The 27,992-nt window shown below is 39.7% G+C and overlaps 1 protein-coding gene across 1 annotated transcript in view; it reads left to right on the top strand.

The window, feature by feature from the left end:
* The window catches only part of TENM2 (teneurin transmembrane protein 2), a 167,304-nt gene that overhangs the window by 116,590 nt on the left and 22,722 nt on the right, over positions 1-27,992 (top strand). The window contains exons 12-18 of the mRNA XM_085299595.1: positions 9,835-10,045; positions 13,341-13,460; positions 14,972-15,233; positions 15,984-16,251; positions 17,387-17,530; positions 19,035-19,284; positions 26,420-26,652. Of these exons, the coding sequence (XP_085155721.1) occupies positions 9,835-10,045; positions 13,341-13,460; positions 14,972-15,233; positions 15,984-16,251; positions 17,387-17,530; positions 19,035-19,284; positions 26,420-26,652 (1,488 nt within the window). The remainder of the gene's footprint in view (positions 1-9,834; positions 10,046-13,340; positions 13,461-14,971; positions 15,234-15,983; positions 16,252-17,386; positions 17,531-19,034; positions 19,285-26,419; positions 26,653-27,992) is intronic.

Genomic DNA, 27,992 nt, shown 5'->3' with positions numbered 1-27,992 from the left:
GCACGTGCTACAAGCCGAGGGTCGCCCCACAGGCTGCAGTGCACTGCCCAGCTCTTCTGATGACTTTGTGATTTTTGCTGTTTCCGTTTGTTCGATGATATTTGGGGTTTCAGATTTCTTTGAGATGGCACAAAGTCCTTTACAATATTCTCTGTAAGGGCAGAGTCATCATCACTCCTATCAGGTTGTCAAATTGTCAGTCACAGGTAAGAGCTACAATAAAAGTCAAAAATAAATACAGCTTTAATCTTTKAATTCTTGGGATCGCAGAGTGGTGTTCTGTCTTTGCCGTAAGCTGCGTTACTCTTCGGTAGCTTGCTCGCTAGACAGCTGGCCAGCAGCACATCTCGTGCCCTGCGTGTTTATTGATGCCAACGCAGGGGGGCCAAAAGGAGTGTGCAGGAGCAGGAGAAAGGCAGGAATATGTGCAGTCTGTGCTGTTATGACTATATAAAAAGGAGCAGATAAAGTTAATTTGTGGCATTAGATGAAGCTGAAAACTGTGCTACAGGAGCCAATTTAAAAGATACAGCCCAATACCAGAACCCCAAGTTTCATGTAAAATACAAYGTTATTGGAAGGTAAAGAAATTGCCTGTCCTCCGAGTCACTCTTCTCATTTGAAAGGCGAGGTTTCTTTGTAGCAAAATAGAAAACTCATTTGAGCAAGTAATTCTGGGTTAGTTCTAGGGATGCAAGTTATYCTTTTGAAAGGGAGTAAGGTGACTATCAAAAAATATCCATCTATTTAYATTGTTAAAATGCAGTTGCTTAAGTATGTAGAGCAATAGTAATTTCTGCCTTCCATTCTTCCCCAGGTGGCAACAGATTAAACATATTTTTGCACTTGTTTCCTGTTCAGCCATTCATATTGCAAATGTATCTCACAATCAGATTCAGATGCCTTGAGCCAAGTCTTCATTTCATGGATGTCAAGAAGAGGGTTGCCACTGCTGCAAAGGGATTTCGATTTGTCCTATTTTATCTTATCTGCCATGATATGAATTCCATACGATAGTTCAAAAGGAGAAAAATGAAAGATTATACTTAGTATTTGCTTTCAATTTTAGATTAATGCTCCTTAGTTGGTTTATTCCTAGAAGTGGCAGATGTGTCCCTGTCATGTGGAGTCTTAAAAATCTTCATTTTAAATGAGAATGTCAGTGTGTATTACTCTTGTAAATGAARCAGGATTGCAGAGCAGGAAGAGGAGAGTGTCGAAGGACCAGAGACGCTTTCTCTTCCTAGACCTCTAAGTACTGCTGTGTGTGACCAAGGATAACCCTGGGAAATTCACCCGTATTTGTCCTTGCCATCACAGGTTAAGTCTTGATTGGGACATGCTTGATTGAGTCTTCATTATGAACCTRTTTACATACACTGCAGTACATAGGCTACTGTACTGAAAAAGCTTCAAAGACTCWTATTTATTTATTTACTTTTAAGGAGGAAGCCTAGCTAAAAGCTAAGATGTTCCTTTTTGAGATCTTTTTAAATTGGAAAATACTTCTATTTTTCAAAACATATTTCAAGTGCATAATATACTCATTGTGCGCACTTCTAAATCCTTTTTCTTAATCAGTCCCTCTGTAATTTATCAGTTGTTAAGCATCTTTTTTTGGGGGAGGGGGTAGACRGTTTTGTTTTAAGACAAATAGTTGTAATTACAATTTGTAATCCCCCCAATAGACATATATAACCTGTTGAGATCACACTGTGGACTTATTTTAGAAAAATAGGCGATTAGAAATGAGATTTTGAGGAATGGGGGAAGGTACATTAATTTTTAAGCTCTTAYTCCTTTTTACTTACTGCATAAGGACATAACTATATGGGAGTATTTATACAGATAAAAAGATATACATCTTTTTACAATAGGTATTTTAYAATACTTTGGTTGTTGCCAAACTACAAAATCCTTCTAGCCTCTCAAAATAGTCTTCATTAAACTATGATATGTGTTTTCTAGACTTCACCTTAGACCTTACTCTGTCTTCAAGTAAAATGCATAATGTAATGCAAAGCAAAAACTGTATCTCTTTTTCTAAAGACTAGTGTTATTAGATGTTGGATGCAGCTCATACACAGAGCTCGTGTTTGAAGGATCTTTGACCCAGACTTGACAGGGTAATTTGAGCAAAGTATTTAAAAAGAACCGTGGCCTCTACGGAAGCGGTGTTGTCAGGAGTCCTTGTCAGGAGACCACTGAGCTGCTCTTCCCCRGTGTTTCTTTTCCTTCTTTTTTCTGTTAAATGCCCTTGCCTTATACATCACTCTTTCCTCTGGTTTTGCTCTGTGCTTTGTAAGACAGAGTTTGACACTGCCTTGTATGACTGGGTCCACCAGAGCTGTTCTCCCTCCAAGCCAGACCTTGCTTGCCTTGTATGAGAAAAAAGCTATACAGATTTGCTTCTTTTGGGGGATCACCCGARGAGGTGGCCCTGTTACCTGTCCCCAGAGCTCCGGGAAAGGCTGCACCCAGCCCGGCTAGGCTCAGCGGAAGTGCTCCAGAGGGAAGAGTCAGCTCGGACCAGGTAGGCAGAGTTGTGCACTGTGTATTGCACCATACTAGATCTGTCAAAATTTTTGCTCTGTTCTCCCTTCTGAACCACACTCCCTCCTTTCTGATCCGCTTATATTTATTCTGCACATTTTTATAATTTTTTTATTGACAAAGCAGCTAATGACATAATCTCAGAGAAAACAAAACAGAAACCAACAGATATTTTGCTAAACTGGTTTGTTTCAGATTTGATCAGGATGGAGAGAATAGGTGCAGGCAGGTTTAAAAAAAAAAGCTGAAGTGCTCTTGTTGCTTATGTCATTTCACAGATCACATTCCTCCCCCCCCCCCAGATGTAATTATCTGAACTAAGAGGRGGCAGAAGAGGAAAACAACCTATAATGGTTGGTACAATATAAAACTCTAAATTAACAGAATGAGGAATTCTGTTTGTTAAGCAAAGTTCCTCTTTTTTAAAATATATTTTAAATTATTTCCATTTGGCTTAGCAAGGGAGAGTTGTGCATATCTCAAAAGGTAAATTTGTCCCTCAGTTTGTTGCTATATAACAGCACAAAAAAAAATGTGTAACACAAAAAAATACAGTTKGTGGTAATTCTGTTTGGCACAATACATTAAAGATAATGAACAAGAGAAAGTCAGCTGTCCGCTCCAGTATGAATTCTCTGCAATTCAAGAGCAAAATACCTTTCTAGACAAGTTCACTGTCAGGACAGTGCACTTGACTGATTGAAAGGCTGTTTATTTGAGTTGTCTTAGAAAAGCTCATCTCTGAAATTAGACAGAAGAAAATAGAAAAGAAGTGTCTTCCTGTAATAAGCATTTAGAAAAAAATTGCTTTTAGAGAATTACAAATCCTATGACTTGCTACTGCATCAGGCTCGTGACATTTAAGATAATGCAAGTATTTCACAGCACAAAAGCAAATCATGTAATTTAGCTTGCCTCAACAAGCATTGCCTCAGCAGGGGTCTCTAATTCAGCACAGACAAAAGATTTTATGAAGTTCTTGGTATAAATACCCAGAATACCATTGGCGCAGAAAGCCTTCCCGGAGCCTGTACAACAGTCAGCTCTCGAGCATTTAATGTAATAAGTAGCTGAAACCTGTTGTGGATGGGGGGGCCAAAGTGAGCTATATAAACTCAAGTCTAGAATCTATATCAGAGCTAGACATTAGATAAGTTTGGCAAGAGCTAATGAGTGCTTATTTATGATTTTTTTTTTATTTCACGTTAGCCTCTAATCATCTTTACACACATTAACCAGCTTATCCTCATACTGTCCCTGCAGGATACATTACTGCAGTAATACTCTCTTATAATCCATGGAGAAGGGAAAGCAAGAAAYTCGATGCCTGCTTTTTCTAAGGTTTAAAAAGCAACCAGCTGCTGCATAGGTATCCATGTGCACACTGGAGTTGAGCAAACATTTTTTTAAGATTGCTTTTAGCTTGGAACCCTCTGAGTCATCTCTAAGTGATGTGTGGTTTGAAGCTGCAGGATCGATAAACTACCAGTATTCACAGGTTCTGCAAGGCTACCAGCTCAGTACGGAGCTGGGTCAGAGATGCTATTGCAGGATTTTCTTCCAGCTGGCGCTCTTAACAGATGATGTTTTTCCTGAGTACGTGAGCTCTGGGCAGTGCTGGAGTCCTCCGAGCGGGCAAGGGAAGCATAGTGGATTGCTCTACTACGGTTGTATTCCAAGGGTACTTAAACTCCTGGAGAGGGAGCTTCTCTGGCATTCAGAGAGACACTTCGCTTACAGAAGGCCCAGGTTCATTCTACCTTGCCACGGCTTGGGATTTACCATCCAGATTTTCGTAAAACGCAAAAACACAGCCATGTTTTAGGTTTATAGTTCTGAAAACATACAGTTGTGCTCACAGTTCCTTGTAAAAGCCAGTGTTGTAATGGATGTCCTGGTAATTTATAGAGAGGCTTTCCAGCTTGGCCAAACCAGTTGAGGAACAGGGCTGGAGCGAGGCAAGAGGTGTTTCCTTTGTTGTTGACACCAGGAGCTTGTGAGGAATTACTTTGCTTGTCGCCTGCCGGTGTAAATAACAGTMATTAGATTAAGCTAGAAAAGTGAAAATTTGGACTGAATACAAGATAAGCTTCCTGGTAATATGGTGTGTTGGGCTGTAGARTGGTCTACCTGTGGAAACAGTTCTGCGTGCAGTTTTAGAGCTCAGTTAAAGTATTTTTGTATTGGCAGAGAGAAGGCCTACTCTTCTAATAATCTGATAGAGCATCTCTAATAATTCTGTTCACCTTGGGTATATTAATACTACACATAATTAAAATCGGATCATGATAAATTAACTAATTTGCCCTTAGAGTGATCAAAGGCCCTTTTGCCCTTAGGGCTTATAGTAGCTGCTGCTCTTCCCCCTTTCAATTTAATCATCAGTCTGAAATGTTTATTGAAAAAAATTTTTTTTCCACGAATTATGCTTGGAAAGTCRTCAGCTCCTGAAGCTAGGGAAGTGTAAGGATGCCCTCTGCTGAGCATGTGCTCAGAAGCCTTGTTTCGGAAATAAAGTTGTCCCTAGCTGGATGCRGAAAGCAGTTTCTCAGGTAGCTGGATCTCACATCGTACGGGTTGAATTATCCTAACGTGTGTCTTGAATTGATTCTGAAATTGCAAGTATTTGACAAAGAGTGGAAACTAAAGATAGTTGGCTCGTGGGAGTTGAAAGAAAAAACACAGAAGCTTAGGTTTCAATTTTCCAATGAAAGGTGTAGCACCATGCTGGAACCCAGGCATTGAGCATGAATGGAAAATCACAGTTAAGATTTACATCAAAGCAGCACAGATGCTTCATTAGGCATAGATCAGGAAAAAAARCTTCTACCTTAGAATCCAGAAATAAGTACAGATCTGTAAGGTTTTTAATTTGCAGAGGAAGCTACTATAGCAARTGGCAACCCGACAGGAGGAGAGGATATTGAGAAAAAGACGCTGTCATCTGTGTTCTCCAGTTTTTCCAGCTAGCCTCACATTTAGGCTTGGATTTAGAAGGGGAACGAGGTTCCCTTTTTACTTCCTCGTCTTGGCACTGGCAGCTTCCCTGGCTCAGGCCGGCGCTCGCACGAGGGCCCGCGAAGCACCGCAGCTGCGAGAGCCCCTTGCGGCACGCCGGCTCGGGCACTGCGCTGCCGCGCTCTGTTTAGGGCGGACAGCTATGAAAAGGCAGCTCTCGTCATACTGCAGCACTTGTAATCAGAAATACATTCACTGGTGAAGGAAAACTTGACAGTGAGAGGTGCTAAACACATAAGCAGTAAAATATATTGCTATTTCTACTGTGCGCTATTTAGGTCTTGAAATGATGTTCAAGAGGAGTGCGGTGATAAAGCCATCTTTAAATATGGCATGCACAAGTAGATTATTTTACTTACATGTGATACTTCAAAATTTTGCCTTTTGCTGAACCATTAAGTCTGCGAAAAAGTTTATGTTTTAATWCACAGAAGGTCAAGATATGTGTGTACCCATTAGCAGAAGTGAAGTCCTCAAGAGGAATACAATGTCGCTTGATTTGTTTCTGAAAAGATATGGCAATTCAGAAGAACCAAGAACAGCAATGAAAAGCTAATCTTATGCTGCCTATTTAAATCAGATCAAAGTTTCCTGTTTCTTTCTTCTCAGCAAAAGCCAACTCAGGACTTCTTTTGGTCTCAGATCTCTGGCGGAGGTTCAGCACCACCGTAACAGCCTGYGCAGTCTCTTCTCCATAGCGCCCGGCGTTTCCGAACGCTGCTAACTGGCCACTTCAAGCTCAGATGTGAGCCATGAAAAGCAGCTGTGTCTTGATGAGGCTAGCAGTGAGGTTTCTGTCATTGAATTAACCATATRAATAATTCTGTCTGCCTGAGGAAATCTGAGAATTGACAACTTCTGAAATATATATTAAAAGCAAAGTACTGAATTCTAATTGAATTTCATGCTTATGGCAGAGTTTTCTCTTATAGGAGGTACTTTTTTTTCCTAGCACTCGTTTTAACCAACYAAGTCTAATGTAGCCAGCTCATTACGCAACGATTTACTTCATTTCATGTATAGTGCACCTGGATAACAGATTTTGGCAAACGTGAACTAGAGAAAATAATATCCTGGCCATAGTCAATAAATAGTCTTTCAAGTGTAGAGTATTTCTGAGCACCGAAGTAAAGAGCAGCAGCGCAGCAGCTACGCCCGCAGGAGGAGCGGAGGTATGTGAGCCTCGACGCCCGGCGTCTTGGCAGCCTGGGTTCTGGCTGCCCRGGCTCCGCGCTTTCCTCCCTCTGTTCTGCCGCTGCAACAAGATAGATCAATAATAATAAAAATATCCTGAGTTTCTAATCCGAACAGAGCCATCCTGCCATTTGGGAATAAATTAGTACAAGGGAACACAGCCACATTTATAACCTTTGTCTTTGAGGTTTTCTCCGTAACCAAAGCTGTTTTATTTTTAGTGAAACTCTTCGGGTTCATATGACAGCAAAGTACAGACCATTAAAGTTATTTTAGTTTCTTCACTTTGGGTGGTTTTTATAATTTTTGTTTGCTTGTTTCTGTTCAATATTAATGCGTTCTCGTTGAATTCTCTAGCTTTTTGACATGGAGGATATTGTAAAATATAYAAAATGTTACCACAATTTTACTTGAAAATTAGATCACTTGGTTCCATTGCTTTTAATAATGTGATTCTGTTGACTCAAAATCAGTGAGAAGGTTGAAATAAGCCCTGTTTGTGCATCGTGAGAAACTTTCCTGTTCCATTCTTTGTTTTTTACTGTTTTTTTCCTCCTTTTAAATGTATTTACACCTTCTAGATAAAGTTGTTGTATAACTGTGGGCTTGAAGCTATTTCTAATAGTGATCAAACTTTCACAGAGCTAAAATATTTATTAAATGAAATGATCTTGCTTTCGTATGTGTGGGTACTTACTTGTCAAGATTACTGTGAGGGAAGCTAAGGARCTTAATATGATGAGAGTTATGTGTAAAAATTAACTCTGTGGATATTCAGTAGTGTTTCATACCTTTTAGGTTATCCAGAGAAAACATGAATACTTTCTGTGGCCCTCTAATGGAGACATCACTGGAAGTGCTTTGGGGTGAGGGGGATGTTAAGCTTTTATTCCAGGATTTACTGTGAGAGAGCGTAGATTGGACGACACTGAATAAATAACAATATCCCAAACAAGTAAATTATAGGTGTGTTTCTACTGCTGAACGTGCCTGCCTCTTCTAAGTGTCCTTCTGAGCCCAGGAGAGCGTGCGAGTTTGGGTTCACGCAGGTGCGTGAACGACCGCGACGTGGCGAGCGGCACGCCGGCCGGTGGCGGCGGTCCGCGGGCGCCGGTTCAGCCCCCGCGGGCTGAGCTCGCCGTTCGGAGCGGTTCGATTGCTGCTTGATTGCTTGCGAGATAACCGGCGGAGCGGCGCTGGCAGGGTAATTTACTGCAGATTGCAATGTCACGCTGTATCCAAGGGGCTCGCTGGCATAAAGATGCGGTTCTCCTGAGTGACAGGAYGCCGGGAGATTGATATAGCAATTTAAAGTTCGTGGTGTCGGTAAAAGCGTTTGGTCACCGCAGCCCGTAATCTGCTGCATGATGAGGTCCTTACAGACATAACATACGCTCACCTATAATAACAGGCACAGCAAAAACCTCTGCGGCTCAAACAGGTAAATGTAAATTTGTCAAAGGCAGCAATTTATATCCTTTGTTTTGCTGCTTCTATTTTTAATGTGTTGATAGGATTCTCTTGGCTGACAATCATCTGAATAAAAGACCTGAGCAGGCTAAATAGCGGGCAATTTTCAGCACACGGCTGCGGAGGTGCCACAGGCTGGGAACGAGCAGTACGCCGAGGAAAAAGTTCTCAGAGCCTAATAGGAAAACTGTCCTTAGTTATAATCTGAACCCAGTGGTGTCCTCACATTGATTACATGAAGTGGGTAGAAAATGAGCTTCAGCAAAGAAAAAAATCTCACCGCCAGATTGGAGAGGGTTTCAAGATGAATGGAGCTCCTAATGTGAATAGGCCTCTGACCTTAAAGGAATGTGTAGCTCTAACCACAAGGGAGTTTGTCTAACTCCTGTTTCCTTAGAGAGCTGAACGAAACATTGTCAGCATACCTCAGCAGTTTCATTTTTAAATCAGAAACGGTTATTTCATGTGTAATCCATTGGAAATACAAGGCTAGTTGCAAAATGAGGAAGCTTTTTAAAAGATTTCTTTTTTAAAAAAAAAATCACTGTGTATGGTGCTAGCAACCTGTTTTGTGTTTGAAAATGGGCTTGAAAAGTATGCGTGTCTTGATCTTACTCTAAGAAACAAATAGTACGTGATACAACCTAGCAGGATACGTGTTCTCGTGTGTGATGCTGATAYGCCTAGTTTGTTAGAGATAGCAATATTTTAAAGTTAATAGTTGCTRGTTTATAAATTAGAGTAGAATTTCAGCAAGAATCCACATTTCAATTAAATGATGATACTCCAGGAAAGGATGATGCTAAAAGGTGTTACAGAATGTGTTAAAAGTAGTCGGTTGTGATTTAATTTGTCACTGTATGGTACTATCAGCCTGTTGATGGTTGAAAACTAATGCGGGCCGCTCACCTGACTGAAGATCCCATTTTAGTTTCTGGTGTTTAGATTCTAATTTCCTTTAAAAACATTTAGAAAATAGTCTTGTTATGTGGCCTATATGGTGGCTGAACCCACCAGCTCTGTGACTGATCCTTCCTTATGCAGGTATGCGATTGAGTTACGATTCAAATTTTTAAGGGAGGTGAGAGTCACATCAGCAGTTCCCTATGAATTGGCAAAATGCGTGCAGCGTAATTTTGATTAGATAATATTAACTTACTCTGTCAACCCTGTCCCCTTCCCTAATGTCCAAAAAAGGAACAAATGAAATCAAATTGCAATTGCTCTGAAGACACTAAAAGCCCAGCAAGCAAATGTAAAAACTTTGCAAAAGAAACACTTGAAAGGATCCCCCCAAATCCTGTACTCCTTCCTCTATTCCTTCTTCCTTAWTTCAACCCTTAACAGATTTCTTTAGGCTTGATTCTCATCTAACATTGATGTAAGTAAGTTGTAACATAAAAAGAGTTTAGCCAATGCACCTGAGGAAGGAATCTCATCCTCGCTGTGTTACTGGTTCAATCACTAGTTCTATGGCATAGAGATGTTATGAAGAACAATCATTAACGTTTTTTTCCAGTGCCTTAAGATATTCATTAAACATTATTACTTGGGAGCACTGTGCAGCTGGCTGATTCTCGCTGATTCTTACCCTTTCAGACGGTTTGGTTGACTGCCTAGACCCAGATTGCTGCCTCCAGTCCGCTTGTCAAAACAGCCTGCTGTGCCGGGGCTCACGGGATCCTCTTGACATCATACAGCAGAGCCATTCCGGTTCACCAGCCGTGAAGTCGTTCTATGATCGCATCAAGCTCTTGGTGGGGAAGGACAGCACTCACATAATTCCAGGAGAAAATCCCTTCAACAGCAGGTAGCAGCTATAAATTATGACATGGCATCTGTGCAGTTGGATTGCATGGGAAAATTTCTCCCATCAATTTTATTCATGTTTTAACATGAGATACTGCATTCAGGAGCTTCATATGTTTCCATCGCAGGGATCCACCCCACTGAAGGCAGTCTGTTGCAATTTGTAATCTTGTCTTTATTTTGTAAAACTGGGTTTATTTGCATTTTAACATGCTGGCAACATCTAGAACAAGATTCCTTCCACTGAGAAGGAGCTGCTGTGATTTTTGTTTTGTGAAAATGGTGATCTGCAAGAAGGGGAAATGCACACTAGTTCCCAGTTAAAAAGCGATTGCATTTTATGTAGTGCAGATAACACAAGTTTCAATAATCATTTCTAATTATTCTAAAGATGCATTAGTTTGGGGAGTTTTATTATTTTTTTCTTATATAAAACTTTTTTACTTGGTAYGTTACAATATCGACAGATTTAACTGGGTTTGGAGTTTCTTTGGGGTTAGCTTTCTTTCTGTATGTCTGTTCTGCATTTGATTATTAATTATATATTAATACAGAATCTAAAAGCCAGCGTATCATTAATTGATATGTGATGCAATTGTGTCCTTACAGAAAGGGTGATATTCCTATTTATCAATATTATTTGAATGTGTCTGCATGGAAGGATGCTAAGAAATTGATAAATTTGTTAATTATATTCATGTTGCCCAAGTTAAAACTGAAGAAAGAGCTCAATTTGGGGTAATGCCCGGAAGATTAGATTTCATTACAGGAAACCCTTTTCTCAGTCAGAATTTCATTATAGGCTTACTGGGTGACATAGAGCAAATCACTAAATATTTGTCTGTAAAATGAAGATCGTAATATTTCTGTATCTACCAGATGGAGCCAATTGCCTTCATCCCTATGACGCTCAAATATTAAAATTAATTCCATATTCTAACACTAAAAGCCCTACGGAATCGTATTTCATTCAATACAGTTTTACTGTGTTTTATAAAATACTCTATGTAGAAATAAATAGAGTTGCTTTGAAAAATGGAATAAAGCTGTTCTATTTTCGTCTAAATTTGTTACTAAAATTTTCTCGTTAGCTCTATAAAAATAAACCAGGAAAATTCTTGCATTTTTCTTCAGTGTTGCATGAGGAAGGCAGGAGAGAAGCTTCCTAACTCATCAGGCTGAATAATTTGTCCAAAAAAGAACATAGCATAAAAAGCGTGCATCGTCCACAGGCTGGTGCATGCTGCTATACATCTGTTACAGTCAGCATATTTCCTTGAGAGAAAAGGAGCAGCCGGTCCTCTCTTGCATATCGTACGCTGGTCGCTGTCTTAGCRCTTGCCTCGTTAAGCCACTCAGAGTGGCAGTGAATGCATTCCCTGCATCTGTATTCCACTTTCTTCTGATAATGTTCAGTTATACTATTAATGTGATACAAAACTTTAATTCCTAGATTTTAAAATATTTTACCAAAGCAAGTGATTATTGCTCCCAATTTCTAGATGACTRTAGCGACTTGCAGGCATTCCTGCACCGGCTGGGATGGGATTCCTCTCCCAGGTCTAGGTGTCTGTAGTGTAAAAGTCTGCCTCTGAGTTCATTTCCAAACTCCATTAATAGCTGGTGCTCCCAGAAGATGATGCATCTGACCTACTCTGATGTCTGTCTTAAGCTCTGATGATCATACCCTGGACATGCCTGTTTTTCCTCRTTCCCTGTGAGAGTCGAGGTGACTAGCACATTTGTAGACATCTAATACAGGGAAGTGAACCCCCGTCTCAGGAGCCGAGTTGCCTGAGGGACCCAAGTGTTTTCCCTGCAACCCTTGCAATGTTCATCGAACGGTACTGCCTTTCATATAGCTTCTCACTTGTAATTCAATATGAATGCTACAGGTTTGAGGGAAACACTCACTGGTTGAAAAGAAGTTCCATACTGTTATGTGACCACCTTTAGAAGCTAAAGGGGTGCTGGAGCAGGAGGAGACTGACTGTGCAGAGAGCAGTGAGCAGGGCAAAGTGGCACTTGTGCGACCAGCCCCCAGTGCCTTCAACAGCAGCAAAGCACTGTGAAGGAAGAGGACTGACTCTGTCTCTTGGAGGAATAAGTAGTCCTTATCTCACGTAGTGCAAGCAAAGTAGGTAGTCTGTTGCCTGAGGAACATGTTTGTTTTGCCTGTGCCTAGAGCTGGCTTTGAATCAAATCCTTTCTCCAACTGATAAAGAGGAAAGGCAAGGATTACAAATCGGGATTAAATGCAGTATGCAAGTATCAGTCACTCCCTGAGAAGAAGGCACATGAGCTGTAATTTGGAAAATAAGTTGTATAAACCACAGGTAGACCCTGCACACAGACATACACACCAAATACACAGACGTGTATGGCATTGGAGGCTTATTATAGAAGTTAACTTCRAGAGAGAAGTATAGTGGGCAAGAATAAATGACTTCAGAGAAGAAATATCCAAAATGTTTACAATGTTAACACTGGATAATTTTCAAATTGAGATTTTAAAATCAAACTAAGACCTTAGAAAGTTGGTCATAAAAAATCAAGCATCAGAGACCTTCCTCAGCTGATAGCCATTGACATTTGCAGTTGGATTTTCCCATAAAACACTGCTTTCTCTTAGAAAGCTCTTGACCTACTCTGTTCTGAGGTCTCAGAAAGATTGGATCATCTCTGTGCATTATGTTCATCTTAAAGTCGTGCTGCATGTCTGAATTCAAAAATTGGAAGAATATCCACTAATGGAGGGACAGTTATCAAAACAGCATATTACAGTTTTAGTAATTTTACCAGAAATTGAATAATTAATTGTTCCAGTGAAATTAGTGGTGTTGCACCATATTTTTAACTGTATTGGCCACGTGCAGGCGTGGTATTGCACCTAGGGAGCTTTTTCAGAAGTGCCCAATTGTCATTTCAGTGGAATTTCAGGGTTCCTCAAGCATTTGAGAGGCTTTTGAAATCCTTTCACAGTTATAAGCATAAAGTTGTTTTCTATCCCTATTCTTATTTCTGTTCCTATTTCTATTCTGCAAAACCTGGTTAAGCAAGCACATGTGAATTTGAGCCCAAGTGAAGGCATTAATTCCCCTTGGGTCCATAAGGTGTGGTGCATTTCCTTGTTTTAACTATGTGCAATATTGTGGTCAGTTCAGTATTCCAGAAAACTTTGGATTAAATCAGACTTGGAGTAAATGAGGCACAAGTGTTCCGCTACTCAGTTTATAAACACTGTAGCTCTCTTTCCATAACTAGCTTTAATACCTTTAATTATATTTCTTTTTCAGTCTTGTGTCTCTTATAAGAGGCCAAGTGGTGACTACAGATGGAACTCCTCTAGTTGGAGTCAATGTGTCCTTCGTCAAGTATCCAAAGTACGGCTACACCATCACTCGTCAGGACGGCACGTAAGTTTGCTTTTTCTGTCCAGTACCTTGCTTCATCTTTGCTGATTAACAGATGGTGTATTCTAATGGAACCACGTGGTGTCACGCAGTGAATTCCTCCCAAGGCAAAGAGCTATCAAGTAAACATGAAAGTAATTTTTCACATGGCATTTTGAATACTAACTGAAAGTAAATATGAAAAGGCTGACTTCTGGTAATAATGTGTTAGCAGTCAGACTTCCTTCAAATAAATTGCTCTGTATCTGTGAAAACATTTGTGAACTACAGTAATATCCAGCTGAGACCAGAAATACTTTAATTTAAAATGCAAGGCAGGCTAACACTGCTGGAAAGAGAAAGAAGTATCATTATAGAATAGTATATTTTGTTAAAAGTTCCCTTCTCTCTCTCTCTTTCCTTTTGAAGATCCACTATCTTTTGAGTTTCTTCGGGGTAGAATATAATCAAAAGATTCTAATTGAATACTTTTAGACAATTTCCTGCTGTGCAAAGAAGTGCTTTTTTCCTCCTTGTATCATCTGATTTGAAATGCACACAAATTCAGATAAACAAAAATCAATGTGTCGTGGTTTATCTAGTTTACTGGCTATGGCAACTAAAACAGTATATATGTGACACAAACATTGTAAACATTTGCTATTTTATCTTGATTTTTCAGGCAAAATACTGAATTGAAATAATTAATATGAATCAATTGAACTATAAGGAACTATATTTCATTTCCACATGTTCCAGAGTACTACTCTGTTATCCTTGAAGTATAATATTGTTGCTTTCAGTGCTTTAATACTACAGTAGCTGATGAAATTAAGTCCATTCAGGTGCTGAATAGAATGTCAACATCTTTGGATAATTCATTGCATTGCCACTATTTACATGAATATTTACATTTATCAATACCTAGTTCTGTTGTCAGAAAGACCAACAATTATTTTACCCATTTAGGCCAGATTTCAAAATAGACACACACCTCTACGTTATTGCCATGTTAATATGGGGTTCGGGGAGTAAGTACGTAATTTATCTAAAAAATGAGAGGTCAGTTGCCCTGGAGACAGGAATTATCGTATCCATAGAACAGAAACAGCAGAACTTTTCACTCTTGTTCTCCTACTGCCATGTGTAACATTCTGTTCTTGAAGGACAGCAGCTATGAGGAAAGGGATAATTCAGTGCTCAGTTCAGTGTGAACTTGGTTTCTCGGCTGATTCTGTGTATAAAGGTGACTTGTAATAATAAATCAGGTGTTTGGGGTTTTTTAATTATTATTTTAATTTAAAACAGGTTTTTAATACAAGGTACAAGGTTTGTTCAGGTGACTTCAAATCACTGCTTCTCTTGGCTAGATTTCAGTCAGCTGTTTAGCTGTCAGAGGTTCAAATGCCATTGCAGATAATTTGCAGCATGACATTTAAAATCCACATACTGTCATTACATTCCATTAACCACGAATGCTGCCACTGGAACTGCTCAGTCTGGTCACCTCTTATGTTAAGCCCACATTTTTCTAGGTTTGACTTGGTCGCAAATGGTGGCGCATCCCTAACTTTGCACTTTGAACGGGCCCCGTTTATGAGTCAGGAAAGGACGGTATGGTTGCCATGGAACAGCTTTTATGCGATGGATACACTTATGATGAAGACGGAGGAGAACTCCATTCCCAGCTGTGATCTAAGTGGCTTTGTCCGTCCTGATCCACTCATCATTTCGTCACCACTCTCCACGTTCTTCAGTGACGCCCCTGGCCGCAATCCCATTGTACCAGAAACCCAGGTGAGAACAGCATGACTGAAAAGAATGGAGACACCAGTGGTCGGATGCTACTGCTGACCCAAGCCCTTACCAGAGAGTCCCCTAGAATTGCTATAACAACTGCTTTGGTAGAGATGCATTTGTTCTGACAGCTACTAGACTTTCTAATGAAGTCTGCAGGAGATATCTTAGGTTTCTGTGACCCAGACACATTTCTCTTTGACCACCCTACACCTTCTCATTATCATACAATGTATCAAGYGTATTTGTGTATTTCAGTTGAAAGTTAAGGTGTTTCAAGAGAATTTTGCAAAGCCTCGGCGTGTACTACTAACCACAAGCTGATTTCTTGTACGTTAGTTAAGATAAATGAGACGTTATTTATGGTAAATACTGGTACTATTGTTTTCACTACTTTATTCGGTAGTTTTTATTAGTTTACTTTATACTAAGYGTTAGTCAAAGTTGCAGATTCATGCAACTGCAACTTCTTGTGATCCCCTTGCACATAACTTGCAATAAGACTTACTGTWATTTGCACTTTTTCCAGCAGTGGGCTCTTAAAAATAAGCATAACGAYAACCAGATAATTATTTGTCCAGAAAATGAACCAAACCGTATCACTATCCTGATCTGAGAATACTCATTCCCAGTAGTAAAAAGTCATTAGTTCCTAAGAAAGTACAAAGAGATAYTATTCTGAAAAAGTACAAAGCTTGAATGTAAACTGTTTTTTGTTTTTTTGTTCTTTTTTTTTCTGTCTTTATCCAGGTTCTTCATGAAGAAATTGAGATCCCTGGCTCTAGTTTAAAGCTCAGCTACCTGAGTTCACGTACTGCTGGATACAAATCCTTACTTAAGATCACCATGACCCAGTCACTTGTGCCACTGAACCTAATTAAAGTGCATTTGATGGTAGCAGTGGAAGGACATCTGTTTCAAAAGTCATTTCAGGCATCTCCGAACTTGGCATATACATTTGTTTGGGACAAAACAGACGCGTATGGCCAGAAGGTTTATGGATTGTCAGATGCTGTAGGTAAGTCAGCATATAGAAGCTCCAAAACTTTCCAAAGAACACCTGTAACTTTTAGTAAGAAAACTGCAAGTATTTTCTGTGTATAGAAATATAGATTAAACAATTCTTGTCTTCCTTACAGAGTTTATCTTTCTGTTATGTTTCTTTTAAACATTAAAGAGCACATTCAAAGGCTCTAAACACCATCAACRTGTGTGTCTCCTGATGGATAGTTCCTTTAAGAGATTGAGGCCAGCCAATGGGAAAACTGGCCACAGGAGTTTAGAATGAAACCTAGTCCATCACTATGTCTATATTTTCTTTTCAGTTAGCAAATGAATCTCATATTTGGCTTGGCTGGCAATCTTCAGTGCATTTGCAATCTAATGTGCTGTTATTATTGCTTCCTGTAGGATTTGGAATTCAAAATGAAAGTAGTATTTTCCAGTGCTGTTCAGTCTAGGGGTTTTATAGCTATTTTTAGTATACTTTTTTATAGATCTTGGTTCTAGTGGATAAGAGAAAGGGTGGCCATCACAGTATTTTTACATTTTCATTTTCTTTTGAAAATCAGAAAAGATTTGAAACAACAGTGCTAAAAATGTGCATTGGAGCTGTGCCAGCCTGGGAAAAAAAAATCATTCTAAAAATCATACTTCTTTTCTATATTTTCATATCTTCTCTTTCTTATAATGCTGCATAGGATATTACTTTTTTGAGTAATTTTCACAACATTTGTGTGCTCAAAAACACACAAAACTTTCACTGCTCTTTGGTATGTGGTATGTAAAATGAATGCAGTAATATCATAAATAAATGCTGTGAACACCCAGCAAATTAAGAGTTTGATCTTGTTCTGGTAGAAGAATTTTATTATTTTAAATTCTATTTCTCACTTTCCTCTCACCACACCAGTCACTTCCCAAAGCCAGCTATTCAGAGAGAAAGTGATCAAATCCCTGCATATGAATGAAATTTCAAATTTTAATCTACTCAAAGATCTGAAATTAGTATTGTAGAATAAAAGAGAAGAACATTATCTATACATCTTCATGAGAGGGCTGGGGAACTGACATGTTGAACCATTTGAACGTGCTCTAGACATTTAATCAGTGTTTGTTCATCAAGTGTATTAGAGTCCATCTTATTTTTTCAGTTTCTGTGGGTTTTGAATATGAGACTTGCCCGAGTCTCATTTTATGGGAGAAGAGGACAGCACTACTACAAGGATTTGAACTAGATCCTTCAAATCTAGGAGGATGGTCTTTGGATAAACACCATGTTCTTAATGTCAAGAATGGTGAGTAAGTTAATTCCGTGTGTTTTCTGTGCTATATCTAGTTTTGAAATCTGYGAAAACTTTTTATTTGCATTATATTTTGAAAAGTGCAATTTCTATACTCTTTTATTTCTTCAGCTTTGTAAAGTAGSGGACATGTTTTATTTGTCTAAAAAGATTGCAAAGCATCACTTTCTTCAGGCCAGAATTGTTATCCCATGTTCTTTTGTGCCATTCTCACTTCCCTGTTTTTCTTACCTTAACCATACCTGTGTCTGCTTCCTTTAGTTTGCCCTTTTCCCCTCTAATCCTGAGACAGGGCTTAAAAGGAGTATGAGCCTGGGGTAAGATAGATATTCTTGTCTGTCCCTTCCTGTTGTCACCTATTTGTTTTTTCCTCACTTCTCTCTGTCTTTAAGTAGCCTAAGCTGAGTGTTCTTGATCTTTAATTTTTACCAATAAGTCTAAGGCAGATGAATACTTAGCATATATTTCACTTGATCCCTGTTAACTGTTTTCTACAGTCTCTCTACTGTTCTTTGCATTAACAAATTTCAGAACATATTGTTGCAYGAGGAAGCTAAGGTAATGTCCGGAATTAGGAAGATCAGGCTATTCAAACATACTTTATAAATGCTGTGCATATTGAGATAGCCATTTTGTGTAGTGCCTGATATTTGCATGATATTCTCTGTTGTCATCAGTGATGGCAGCTGTACTTGTCACCAGGGAGTCAATCACTTTACTTTAAGGTTATGCAGCTGATGAAGCTAAAAGCTTCCTGCAATATCTCTGCAGTCTTTAGTGACTTTGAAAAAGGGTCATTCAGTCAGAGAATCCCCCACACACACCTCCCTGGAGCAACAATCTGCTCTTAAAACAGATGTATATATATAAAAAAGAAATCCTATAATAAGGACATTTTGAAAGCCTAAGATCCCCCACTAGCTCCCCTCTTGCTTTCCATTGGTGATCCTTAGCAGGCTAAGAGTTTAGTCTTTCTCCTACATTTTCATTTCCTGTACTATCTTCTTTTCCACCATCTGCATTTCTGTCCTGAAAAAAACTGTAAAGGACTGAGAGGCAGAAAGGCAAGAGTAAGGTTGGCATGAAATTCCAAACTAAACGCACCTTAGGAAGTTGGAGTTAGAGGATCGGAGTATGCTGGTAAGGAGCAGGTCCTCCCTGCCTCCCAGTTAATTAATATGATGGTCTGATCCACTGTCACATGCTAGAGAGAGGTATGACCATATTTATTTTGACTGTGTTTTTAGGTTTGGATTTGGGGTTGTGTGGGATATCTTTTTATATATATATATATAACAGAGGATCTTCCTTACACCTTTATTCTCACTACTACAAGCCTGTTTTGCTCTTTTGCACTCTAACTTACTGCTGCAATGTTGAAGAACCAAGCACTGTATAGTCCTCTAACACCATCACAACAGCCATTCAAGACAAAACTATTTGAAGTCCCCTGTAATGTGTGACTGTAATAACCGCTTCCTCTCCGGTTCATTATTAGGCATATTGCACAAAGGCAACGGAGAGAATCAGTTTCTAACTCAGCAACCAGCTGTGATAACCAGTATTATGGGGAATGGGCGCCGAAGAAGCATATCGTGTCCTAGCTGCAATGGTCTCGCGGAAGGAAATAAGCTTTTGGCCCCTGTAGCACTGGCAGTGGGAAYTGATGGAAGTCTCTTTGTTGGAGATTTTAACTATATTCGACGTATCTTCCCATCCAGGAATGTTACTAGTATTTTGGAGCTGAGGTAAGGTGTTAATCTTAGCACTTCATTTTTGTAGCCTGTGCTTAAATCAGCATTTACCATTACTTTTTATAATTTTGTAAAACATTGTCACTTTCAACCTATTTAAATTTCAGTGGAGAAATGGGGCACAGATATGCATAGCTCAAAGTAGGTGGTTAATCAGAGCAGTGAATGTAGAGGAGGACTGAAGAGTCCCAACTTGTACAAAGTACAAGGACAAAAAAAGAAAAAACACAAACTAGCTCATTCTCTCCTGTTGGTGATCATTTGATATAGTCTCCCTTCAGCACTCTACATCATTTAGTTTTGTTTTAAAACGATGGGTTTGACTGCCRTTAGGTGTTAGCGACAGTGGTGAACAAAGGCTTAACAACTTTATGAGATTAGAAGGAAGGTTTTTGTATCTGTGGTTTGGGAGCCACTTTCACACTTCTTTCCCATGCTTGGAAGTCTATTTCTGTAGGTTGGCAAGTGCAGTTAAGGTTGACATACAAAGCCACTTTACATCATCAGAATACTTTTGAAGACTATCTCTCTGTTTGCCCCTGCCCCCACAGTCGTTAAGATTTATTCACTTAATAGAGAAAGCATGAGTGTAGAGTACACCATTCCACCCATTTCTGTTCCATCTCCTTTTCTCAGTCCTCTGGGAGAGGCAGGAGCTACTGCCTCAAACAGTCACTCATGTAATTAGTCCTTATTGTTCCAGCACTGTTGAGTATTTGCAGAAAAATGAGGAAAAACTGTACTCTGCATCACTGTCTTCTGATACTTCTGCAGCCCACTCAGGCAACGGGATTAGTGTTCTTGTGAATTGGATGCGACTGCCAAATGCATTGAATGAATTTAGGTCGTTAGTCTTTTTTTTTTTTAATAACATGACCAATAAGGAATTCCTCCACTTCTACTTTTAGCTTCTAATCTGTAGAGAAAAGTGCAAAACGGTTGGGCTGTAGCAGAGCAGGAGGCCTTGCTGTGTTTTACACCTTTCTCCCGTTCGTGTCATTCTGTTGATGTCACTGTTGTGAGTTCTGGTTTATATCAGAGGAGAGAGATCAGGTTCAGGCCAGTTGTGTTCTGAAATTACTCTCCGACACCCACCTCGTGTACCACCAGGCTGCCTTGAACATATCATCCAAAACATAGATTTTTCCGGTTGCTCATTTTCCAAAGTTTTTTTTTTTTTTTTTTTTTTTTTTTTTTTTTTTTTTTTTTTTTTTTTTTTTAATTCGTAGGTTGTAGATTAGCCAGTGCTTTCTGCTAGCACCTTAGTGTAAGCCAGAGAAGGTAGCCAGTGTGGCTGTGTTACCTGCTGTAATGCATCAGTATACTCTGTAAATCTGCAATTTATAGAATATGTTGGGTTTTTTTCAATTTGCTCAGTTCTGTCTAGCTTTCTAGTAAACAGGACTACAATTTCACAATGAAGAAAACATTTTCAAACTAGAATACTTAATACAAGGCATTTACAGCCATCTTGCTTTTGAAAATCAGGTCGCTGATAAAGTGTCCTAGCACAACTGATACTTGAAAATGTCTACAAGTTTAGAACAGTAGTAATCTGAGCACTTTTCTGACTGTGCGAGAGGAAAGCTTGGGCTTTTTCAGAATGTGTGGGGAAAATGGGAAAGTACATTGTTAGAGTTTAAGATGCCTGTCTTTAATTTCTGCTTTTGTCCTGCTCCTGTTTTCTTTTATGAGAGAGTTTTCCGTAGCATAGTTTCTTTAGTTTCTGTTACAACTCTTAGCAACAAACAAGGAAGCTTTTGTATCTCGAGTACTGTTGGTCGTCTGCAAGTGACTTGCCACCTAGATTTTTAGGATTTGCAGTGATCTTTACCATCTGTTCTCTAAAGGGAATCAAGGTCTATTCTAGCAATTATCATTCATAGAAATAATTATGATTCGGTAGTCACCTTAAAATCTTAATGACTTACACAGTTAAGAGTGTGAGATTTGGGCCATTGAGGTATGAATGAGAGCAGAGCATCCAGCTGGTATCAAAAAGCTTGAATAAAATTGCAAGTTGTATTTCTGCAAGTGAAACAAACCAAATAAGTCACTTTATTTGGATTTCACAGTGGATATCGTCTTGGTTTTACATAAAGCAATATAAATCTTGAGCAGCTTCGTAAGTCAGGATCCTATCACGATGTGCGTGCTTCCTTTGCGCGGCGCCTTATGAAGGCAGCTGACCTGAGAGGCGAGTAGGAATTGAGAGTCAGGAGTGCTGCAGGTCACCCACAGCCTGGGTGTTGCAAGCTTGGGCTTGGGCACTGGGCACTGCCGCTCAGGAGTCACGCGCCTCACTGTTTCATTTGGTATGTACTCTTAACTGGAAGTGTCATAAAAATAACAAAAAGGTAATATGAAGAATGTATAAATTTGCATCTAGGGAAGCAGAGGACTTTTCTTTTGGCTTTGTTTCTAGACAGAAAACTAGGCATCAATTAATGCAATATATCTCCCGTTCTACAGTATCTTACTTCTCAGGTAAAAGTTACTTTACAACSTAAGAATTGCTTTGATTAGCTTAAGTAGATTCTAGATAAAATGCTACCAACTAGCATCCAAACTTGCTTTAAGCAATTATATTGTAGCCTGGGGGAGAGAGTAATAAACTGCATAGTAATTTGTTCAGAAATAGCCTATTGGAAACTATTTTGATTAAAAGGGTTGCCTCTAATTGGCGAGCAACATCCTATGCCCAGTACTTCCCCATTCCCACCACTATATTCAGAAAACTGCCAACTTCTCTCCCTCTTAGCCCACATGCTACACATTTTTCCATGTGAAAGCTGTTTCTGTGGTCCTGCAAAATGTATGGGGGAGGGCAGGGGTGTCACATTAGGAAACTAGCTTGCAAATGTAACACTCCCACTTGTTCTTCATCCCTAAACCAACCTAAGGCTAGTGCTGAAAAGAGATTTCTTCTCCTGTGTCCTTTTGTAAAATAAAACAAATACTATGTTTGCTTTACCATCTATTCTTCAGCTAACTGTTTTTTCTTTTTCCTTCTGTTCCCCTTCTATAAAGAAATAAAGAGTTTAAACATAGGTAAGACATGAGCTCTTTCCCATATAATTTGATATGGTTTGTTTGCTTCATTGTGTTTGCTTTTTGTGTTGTGCTTCTTGTGTAATGTTATGTTCTTCATATACCATATATAGTAACATTTTATGTGCTAATTGTATGTTATGAATATGATAAGCGTTAGCAATTATGAAATGCAGTCAAAAAGCAGCCAAATAAGTTCTGACAATAATAAGAAATTTCTAGTAGAATCCAAGTATAATGAACCCCAAGCTAACTTWTACATAAACACTTCTCCCTGCTGTCTATAATTGGTCTAAATGGTTGAGGTAAACTGCAACGGCAGTTTTACAAATGCTAGAAAGTGTTCAGAAAAGTACTAATGACTGGAAATAGGTCAAAAATTCACTTTCCAGTCATTAATGATTTTCTGAACCCTCTATCCTTTTTTGTATTTTAGTTTCTATTTTCTTTCATAAAATACATTTTAACAGTCAGCCAGCTTGCCGGGCTGGTTGCACGCAACCACTGGATAGAGGCATTTTAAGCTTCCTAAGGGAGRCATAACCTTTTTAGATGTTAGGAGAAATTTTTTCCGTCTGGCTCACTTGAGCACTAGGCCTTCTAGATGGGACGAGCATAGAAAACACTGACACCTTCCTCCATGCCGCGGTCCTCACCCGGGGGAGCATCAGTGGCAATAATAAGAAGAGCTATTACAAACTCTTCTGCAGTGTTTTGTGCATGACATTTTTCAAATCATACTTGTTATCCCTCCATTTTTGCAGTATAGCTTGGAAGCAAAAGATGGTCTGGACTAAACAGTGTAATTCACCTTTCCCATACGTTGGTTTACTGATCAAAAGAAGTCTCCAGTAACTGTCCTTACCTGGATGAATTCATTTGCAATCTGCAAGTGATTCTTTGTGCTGCTGGCTGATCCTCATTTGCAGCTATAATGCTTAGCTAATTTTTAGGAGCTTAGAGATTTGCACTGAGCTGCTCAACGACTGTCATTTTTGAGATCAGGATAGCCGCATACCCCATGTTCATTAATTGGTTAAATTTGAAGAAAAGCTGTTCTCAGTGTTGTGAATTTGATGCAAGTAAGAAAAGAGTAGGAATCTTGAGCTAATCCTACCTGTACTTGTGCTCAGGCACCAGGCTTCCTGGCAGACCCAAGTGAGACTGCTCATTGTAGTAAGTGCTGCATTTGCCAGAGAGGGCTAGAAGAAGAGAGACTTTATTGGCAGAGGTCTCTGAGCAATATTAAATGTTAGGGAAAATCTTCTAAAACACAGTACATTTCTTGGCTTCCTGTAGTTGAATAAAAGATTATAATGGCATGGTGGAAAGAGATAGAAGTTCTTTATTTGCTCAGATGCCAGTCTGGGAAATACTTATTACTCGTTTATAAAATACATCCCTGTTTGAGGTAGTAATCTCTYAGTTTCTGTGGAGACACGGTGAACGCCTATTGTCTTATATCAGTCTTCTGCTAAAGTTTTCCATCTCTTCGACAAAGTCCCTCCAATCTTTCACCTGGCCAGTGTCCCGCTGGCTGCTCAGCCGGGAGGAGCTGGCACACCCAGCAGCTCCGGGAGGCGCTGCCCCGTCCGCCACGAGAGCTGGTGACTGGCTACAGAAGGGCTGGTGAACTCCACAGGCGCAGGAGTGGCTGCATGAGAGAAACAGCAGAAATAAGCCCACATCCCACCAGCGTTCCTTACCCTGAAATACACCTTATCCCATGCCGGTAACAGCGAGACGTACCTAGTCTTAGCTATAGTCCTAGCTGCAGTATGCAGGATAGCAAAAGGGAAGTAGGGACCTGCTCACTTAGGAAGACAGACTCAGGCTGGCAGAATCATGGCTTCGGAAAAGACATGCCTTTGCGGTCTCGCAGAGTGGCTGCGGCCCATGTCAAGCTGTGCTGGCAGCGGTAGGGCAGCTCCCCCAGCCCTGTGCCCTAAGCAGCTCGCACCGCTGTGAGCAAGCACGTTCCCTGCCTYGGGTAACGTGTAGCTGTGTCTGCAYCCAKCCCCGGCTGATACCTGCCTCAGGTCTGCCCTTTCTGCCAGCATGGAGGTGCCACAGTTTTTGAAGAGCCAGGCGAAAAGCACTTTGCTGGACACGGTGGAGGCCCAGCAGCATCAAGCATGCAGCAGCAGCACATAGTCACTGGCTCTTCTGCTGCTACTGCAAAGCCTGGAGCTAGGTGAGGCCATATTTGCAGAGTGAAATATGGCACAACGCAAGTGTCACAGCAAAGTTTGTTCTTTAGTGTTATGGAAAAGCATGTTGTAAGAAGAGAGAGCAGCACTTCAGAACAGCAACAAATGTGCAGGTGTTTGTATGGCTCAGATGCTTGAGAGAGTGAAGAAATACTGTAAGTGAAAAGAAATACTCTTTGTATGTGGCAAAGCTAGAAGATTAAGCTTTGTTTTGGAGGGTGAGAAGGAATGTGAGAAGAGGATCCAGTGAAAAGATGCAGGCTGTTGTTGAAGATAAGGAAGGGAACTTGGGAAATAAAATTTAAAAAAAGTGTGCTCTACTCTCAAGCATGTCAGTAATCTCACTGTATAGCCTTGTCTACACCACTTAACCTCTCTGTGCCTCAGTTTCCTCCTCTGTAAAATGGGTATAATACCCATCTTTATAAAGTGCTTTGAGATCCATGCATGAAATAATACTGCCAAGTATTTTTTTTTTTTTTGTATTTTTCCATCTCTAATTTCTACACTCCTAGAGGCTTCAGCAGATGGTATTACCTCTGCCTATTTTGATCAAACCAATCTCCTTTCTGCTTTGGGCAGTTTTAGAGAAAAAGGTTATCAACCTAAAATTGTGCCATGCCAAGGAGTGGTGTAGGGGAAGATAACTGTAGGCAGTGATATTTTGGGGCCTCCTCATTCCACCAGATCTGGTCATGACCACATAAACAGTTGTCTCTGTGCTGCTGCTAACCTATCTGCCAAAAGTGCCCTTACTRTAGTTTCAGCAATGAGTCTGACCAAGGCATGGCTTATTATGTCCATCATAACGTACCTCAGTGTATCCTCACTCTTGGAGATGGGTATCTTTGCCACATTAAACTAGGAGTGTGGATATTTGGAGGCAAATCTCTCTGGTTACTGGTAAGTAACCTTCATTTTTTTTCCTTCTGTCTTCATTTGTCTATGTTTTAAAGCCACCATTGACCTTATTTATGTTCACCTCATAGACTCAAAAGGCTGGAAAATTCAGGCCATGCTTAAAATCCAACTAAATTGAGTTAAATAACCAGGCAAGATTTCAAAAATATTTGTGTACTGCAGTTCTCTGTGCGGGAATGTATGTATATATATCACTGAGATTGACATTTCTCAATTTGCAGATGATTTGCTAAAGTAGTTTCAAAAAGTGACAAGCTGTCAAAAAACATACAGTCGCATAAGAGAAGTAGTTTTCCATCTGAGCACCCATTCTAATCACAAACTGAGGACTAGTTTGTCAGTAACAGAAGATTTGGACTTAAAGTCAGACATTTGGGGTCTCTKTGGTTTCAGTTATATAACCAACTTCATCTATCATAAATGAGATTCTTGATGAGAGTGAATGAAAACAAATTTGCTTTAGGAATAAATTTGTTATGCTTCTGTCTCCCACTTRCACAAGAGCTCACAAATTTTGTGGTATAGTATCAGTAACTCAGAAGCTGATTCTTTCCTCTCATTCCTATGATTTCTGCTTTCAAGAGATATTTAAAAAGGGGGGGGGGAGAGGCCAATGGGTAGAGATGAGCAAAAGGGAATTGGTTGGAAGCAGATTTAAAGGGCAAAAGAGATGAAGAGGGAAGACTGTGCTGTCTTTTTGGCTTATTGGGCTTGACTATGCAACATCTGATCTAGTTGGAAGAAAGAGATTTGACGTGACAGTCCTTCTGAGAACGCTGACCAGCCCCTGATCACATCAAGTCCTCAAGCAGGACCCCACCTCTGTACGAGGTTGTCAGACTTTCTGTCCAGATCTCTGTATGTCTGGTGCGTATCTATGCTCAGAAAGCCTGTGAAGTTTTTAGACTGCTCAGCTGTTTCTGTTTTGTGCTTTTCTTTCTCTAAAGCAACAATCCTGCTCATAAATACTATCTGGCCGTGGACCCTGTTTCAGGCTCCCTGTACGTATCAGACACCAATAGCCGACGGATATACAAAGTCAAATCCCTCAGTGGCACAAAAGACCTAGCTGGTAACTCAGAAGTGGTAGCAGGGACTGGAGAGCAGTGTCTGCCCTTTGACGAAGCCCGATGTGGAGATGGAGGGAAGGCAGTGGACGCCACCCTAATGAGCCCGCGAGGTAAAGAGGCAAAAGAAGCTGGAGAAAATGAGTGTATGAGGCTAGGCTGGATGTGGAAATAATTATCTGGCAATTAAATCAGTAGTTGCTTGGTAATTTTTATTCTGAGCTTTAATTACAGTGGATTGGCAAGTGTTCGTGCTTTGTTTAGTTAAAGCAAACTTTATTACCCCAACACTGAATGCTGTGAAAGGAGAACAGAACACAAATTAGCAGGGTACTGCTCACTCCAAAAAMCAAACAAGTAAACTGGGAAACAAATGACTGTTTGATGTACAGTCTTTTGGGAAGAGAAAATGCCTGCTGTGGCATTTTTCTGAGTTTTTATTCTTTCTTTGTGTCCCGTTTTTCTTCAAACGGAAAAAAAGGAGGTATGTGCCCCTTTTCAGTTTCTGATTTTTAATACAGAATTTTCAAAAGGTTGTAGAGATTTGGGAATGTATTTATTTTTAAGGTTTTTTCCCATTATTCCATCCTAGTTGTAATCAGGAGTATTGCCCTGTGTTTCAGACATCTTTGTTTTTTCTTTSAAACATCTTTAATTTTTCTTTCAGTGGTCAAAAATAATTAGATTATACTAAAACTGAACAAAAATGAAAGGGTCTGTCTCTCTATATAGGTAATAGTTTCAGTTTGTACATAAAAAGGAGTATAAGCAGGACAGAATTGCTTGTATGTTCTAAGTTAAGCCTCTACATGGAGGTTGAGTTGATACAACTGTAGGCCAATCGTGTATCTCAGTGGTCAGTAAAATGACTGCTGCTACTTTTTAGGGTAGAATTCTCTGATCAGTATTTGATTTTCAGCCCAAGAAAAGGAGAAGGCAGTGCACCAAATTAAAGCAGCAAAAGCAAGTGAGAAAGAGCCTTCCCTCCTTAACGACAGCCCTCAGCGTCCTCCTGCTCCTCTAGTGCATCACTCTTCCAGTCTGCGCCTTTCCACTCTAAGGACTCCCACTCCATCAGCCATTCAACCTTTACTTTTTTTCTAGGTTGGAAGCACTTGTCCATCATTAACACCAGATGTTCTTCCCATATTCCTTATAGCAACAGGTCAAAGAATTTAAAAACATCCTGAAATAATATAACTGCCTCTTAAAATTTTGAAATTGTTAAAGAAATTTTTAAAGAAGTATAAAAAATCTTCATCCTCATTAGATTCTTCAAGTGCAGGAAGCAGTACCTTAAAATGTGTGAGATTAAAATTYAGGAGATACTTCTTTTTCTTGGTTTTACGTAATATATCATACAGATTTTAAATCTAGAAATAAGCTGATGCATTCTGCTTCCTACTTGGTATGTTTTGGAGATTTGAGGTTTTTTTCTTTCTTTTTTTTTTTT

Source organism: Rhea americana, unplaced genomic scaffold, assembly GCF_003343005.1.
Source record: "Rhea americana isolate MKP2758 unplaced genomic scaffold, rheAme1 scaffold_150, whole genome shotgun sequence".
Lineage (NCBI taxonomy): Eukaryota > Metazoa > Chordata > Aves > Rheiformes > Rheidae > Rhea > Rhea americana.
Note: the sequence above shows the minus strand (reverse complement) of the source record. Positions and strands in the feature narration are given on the sequence as shown.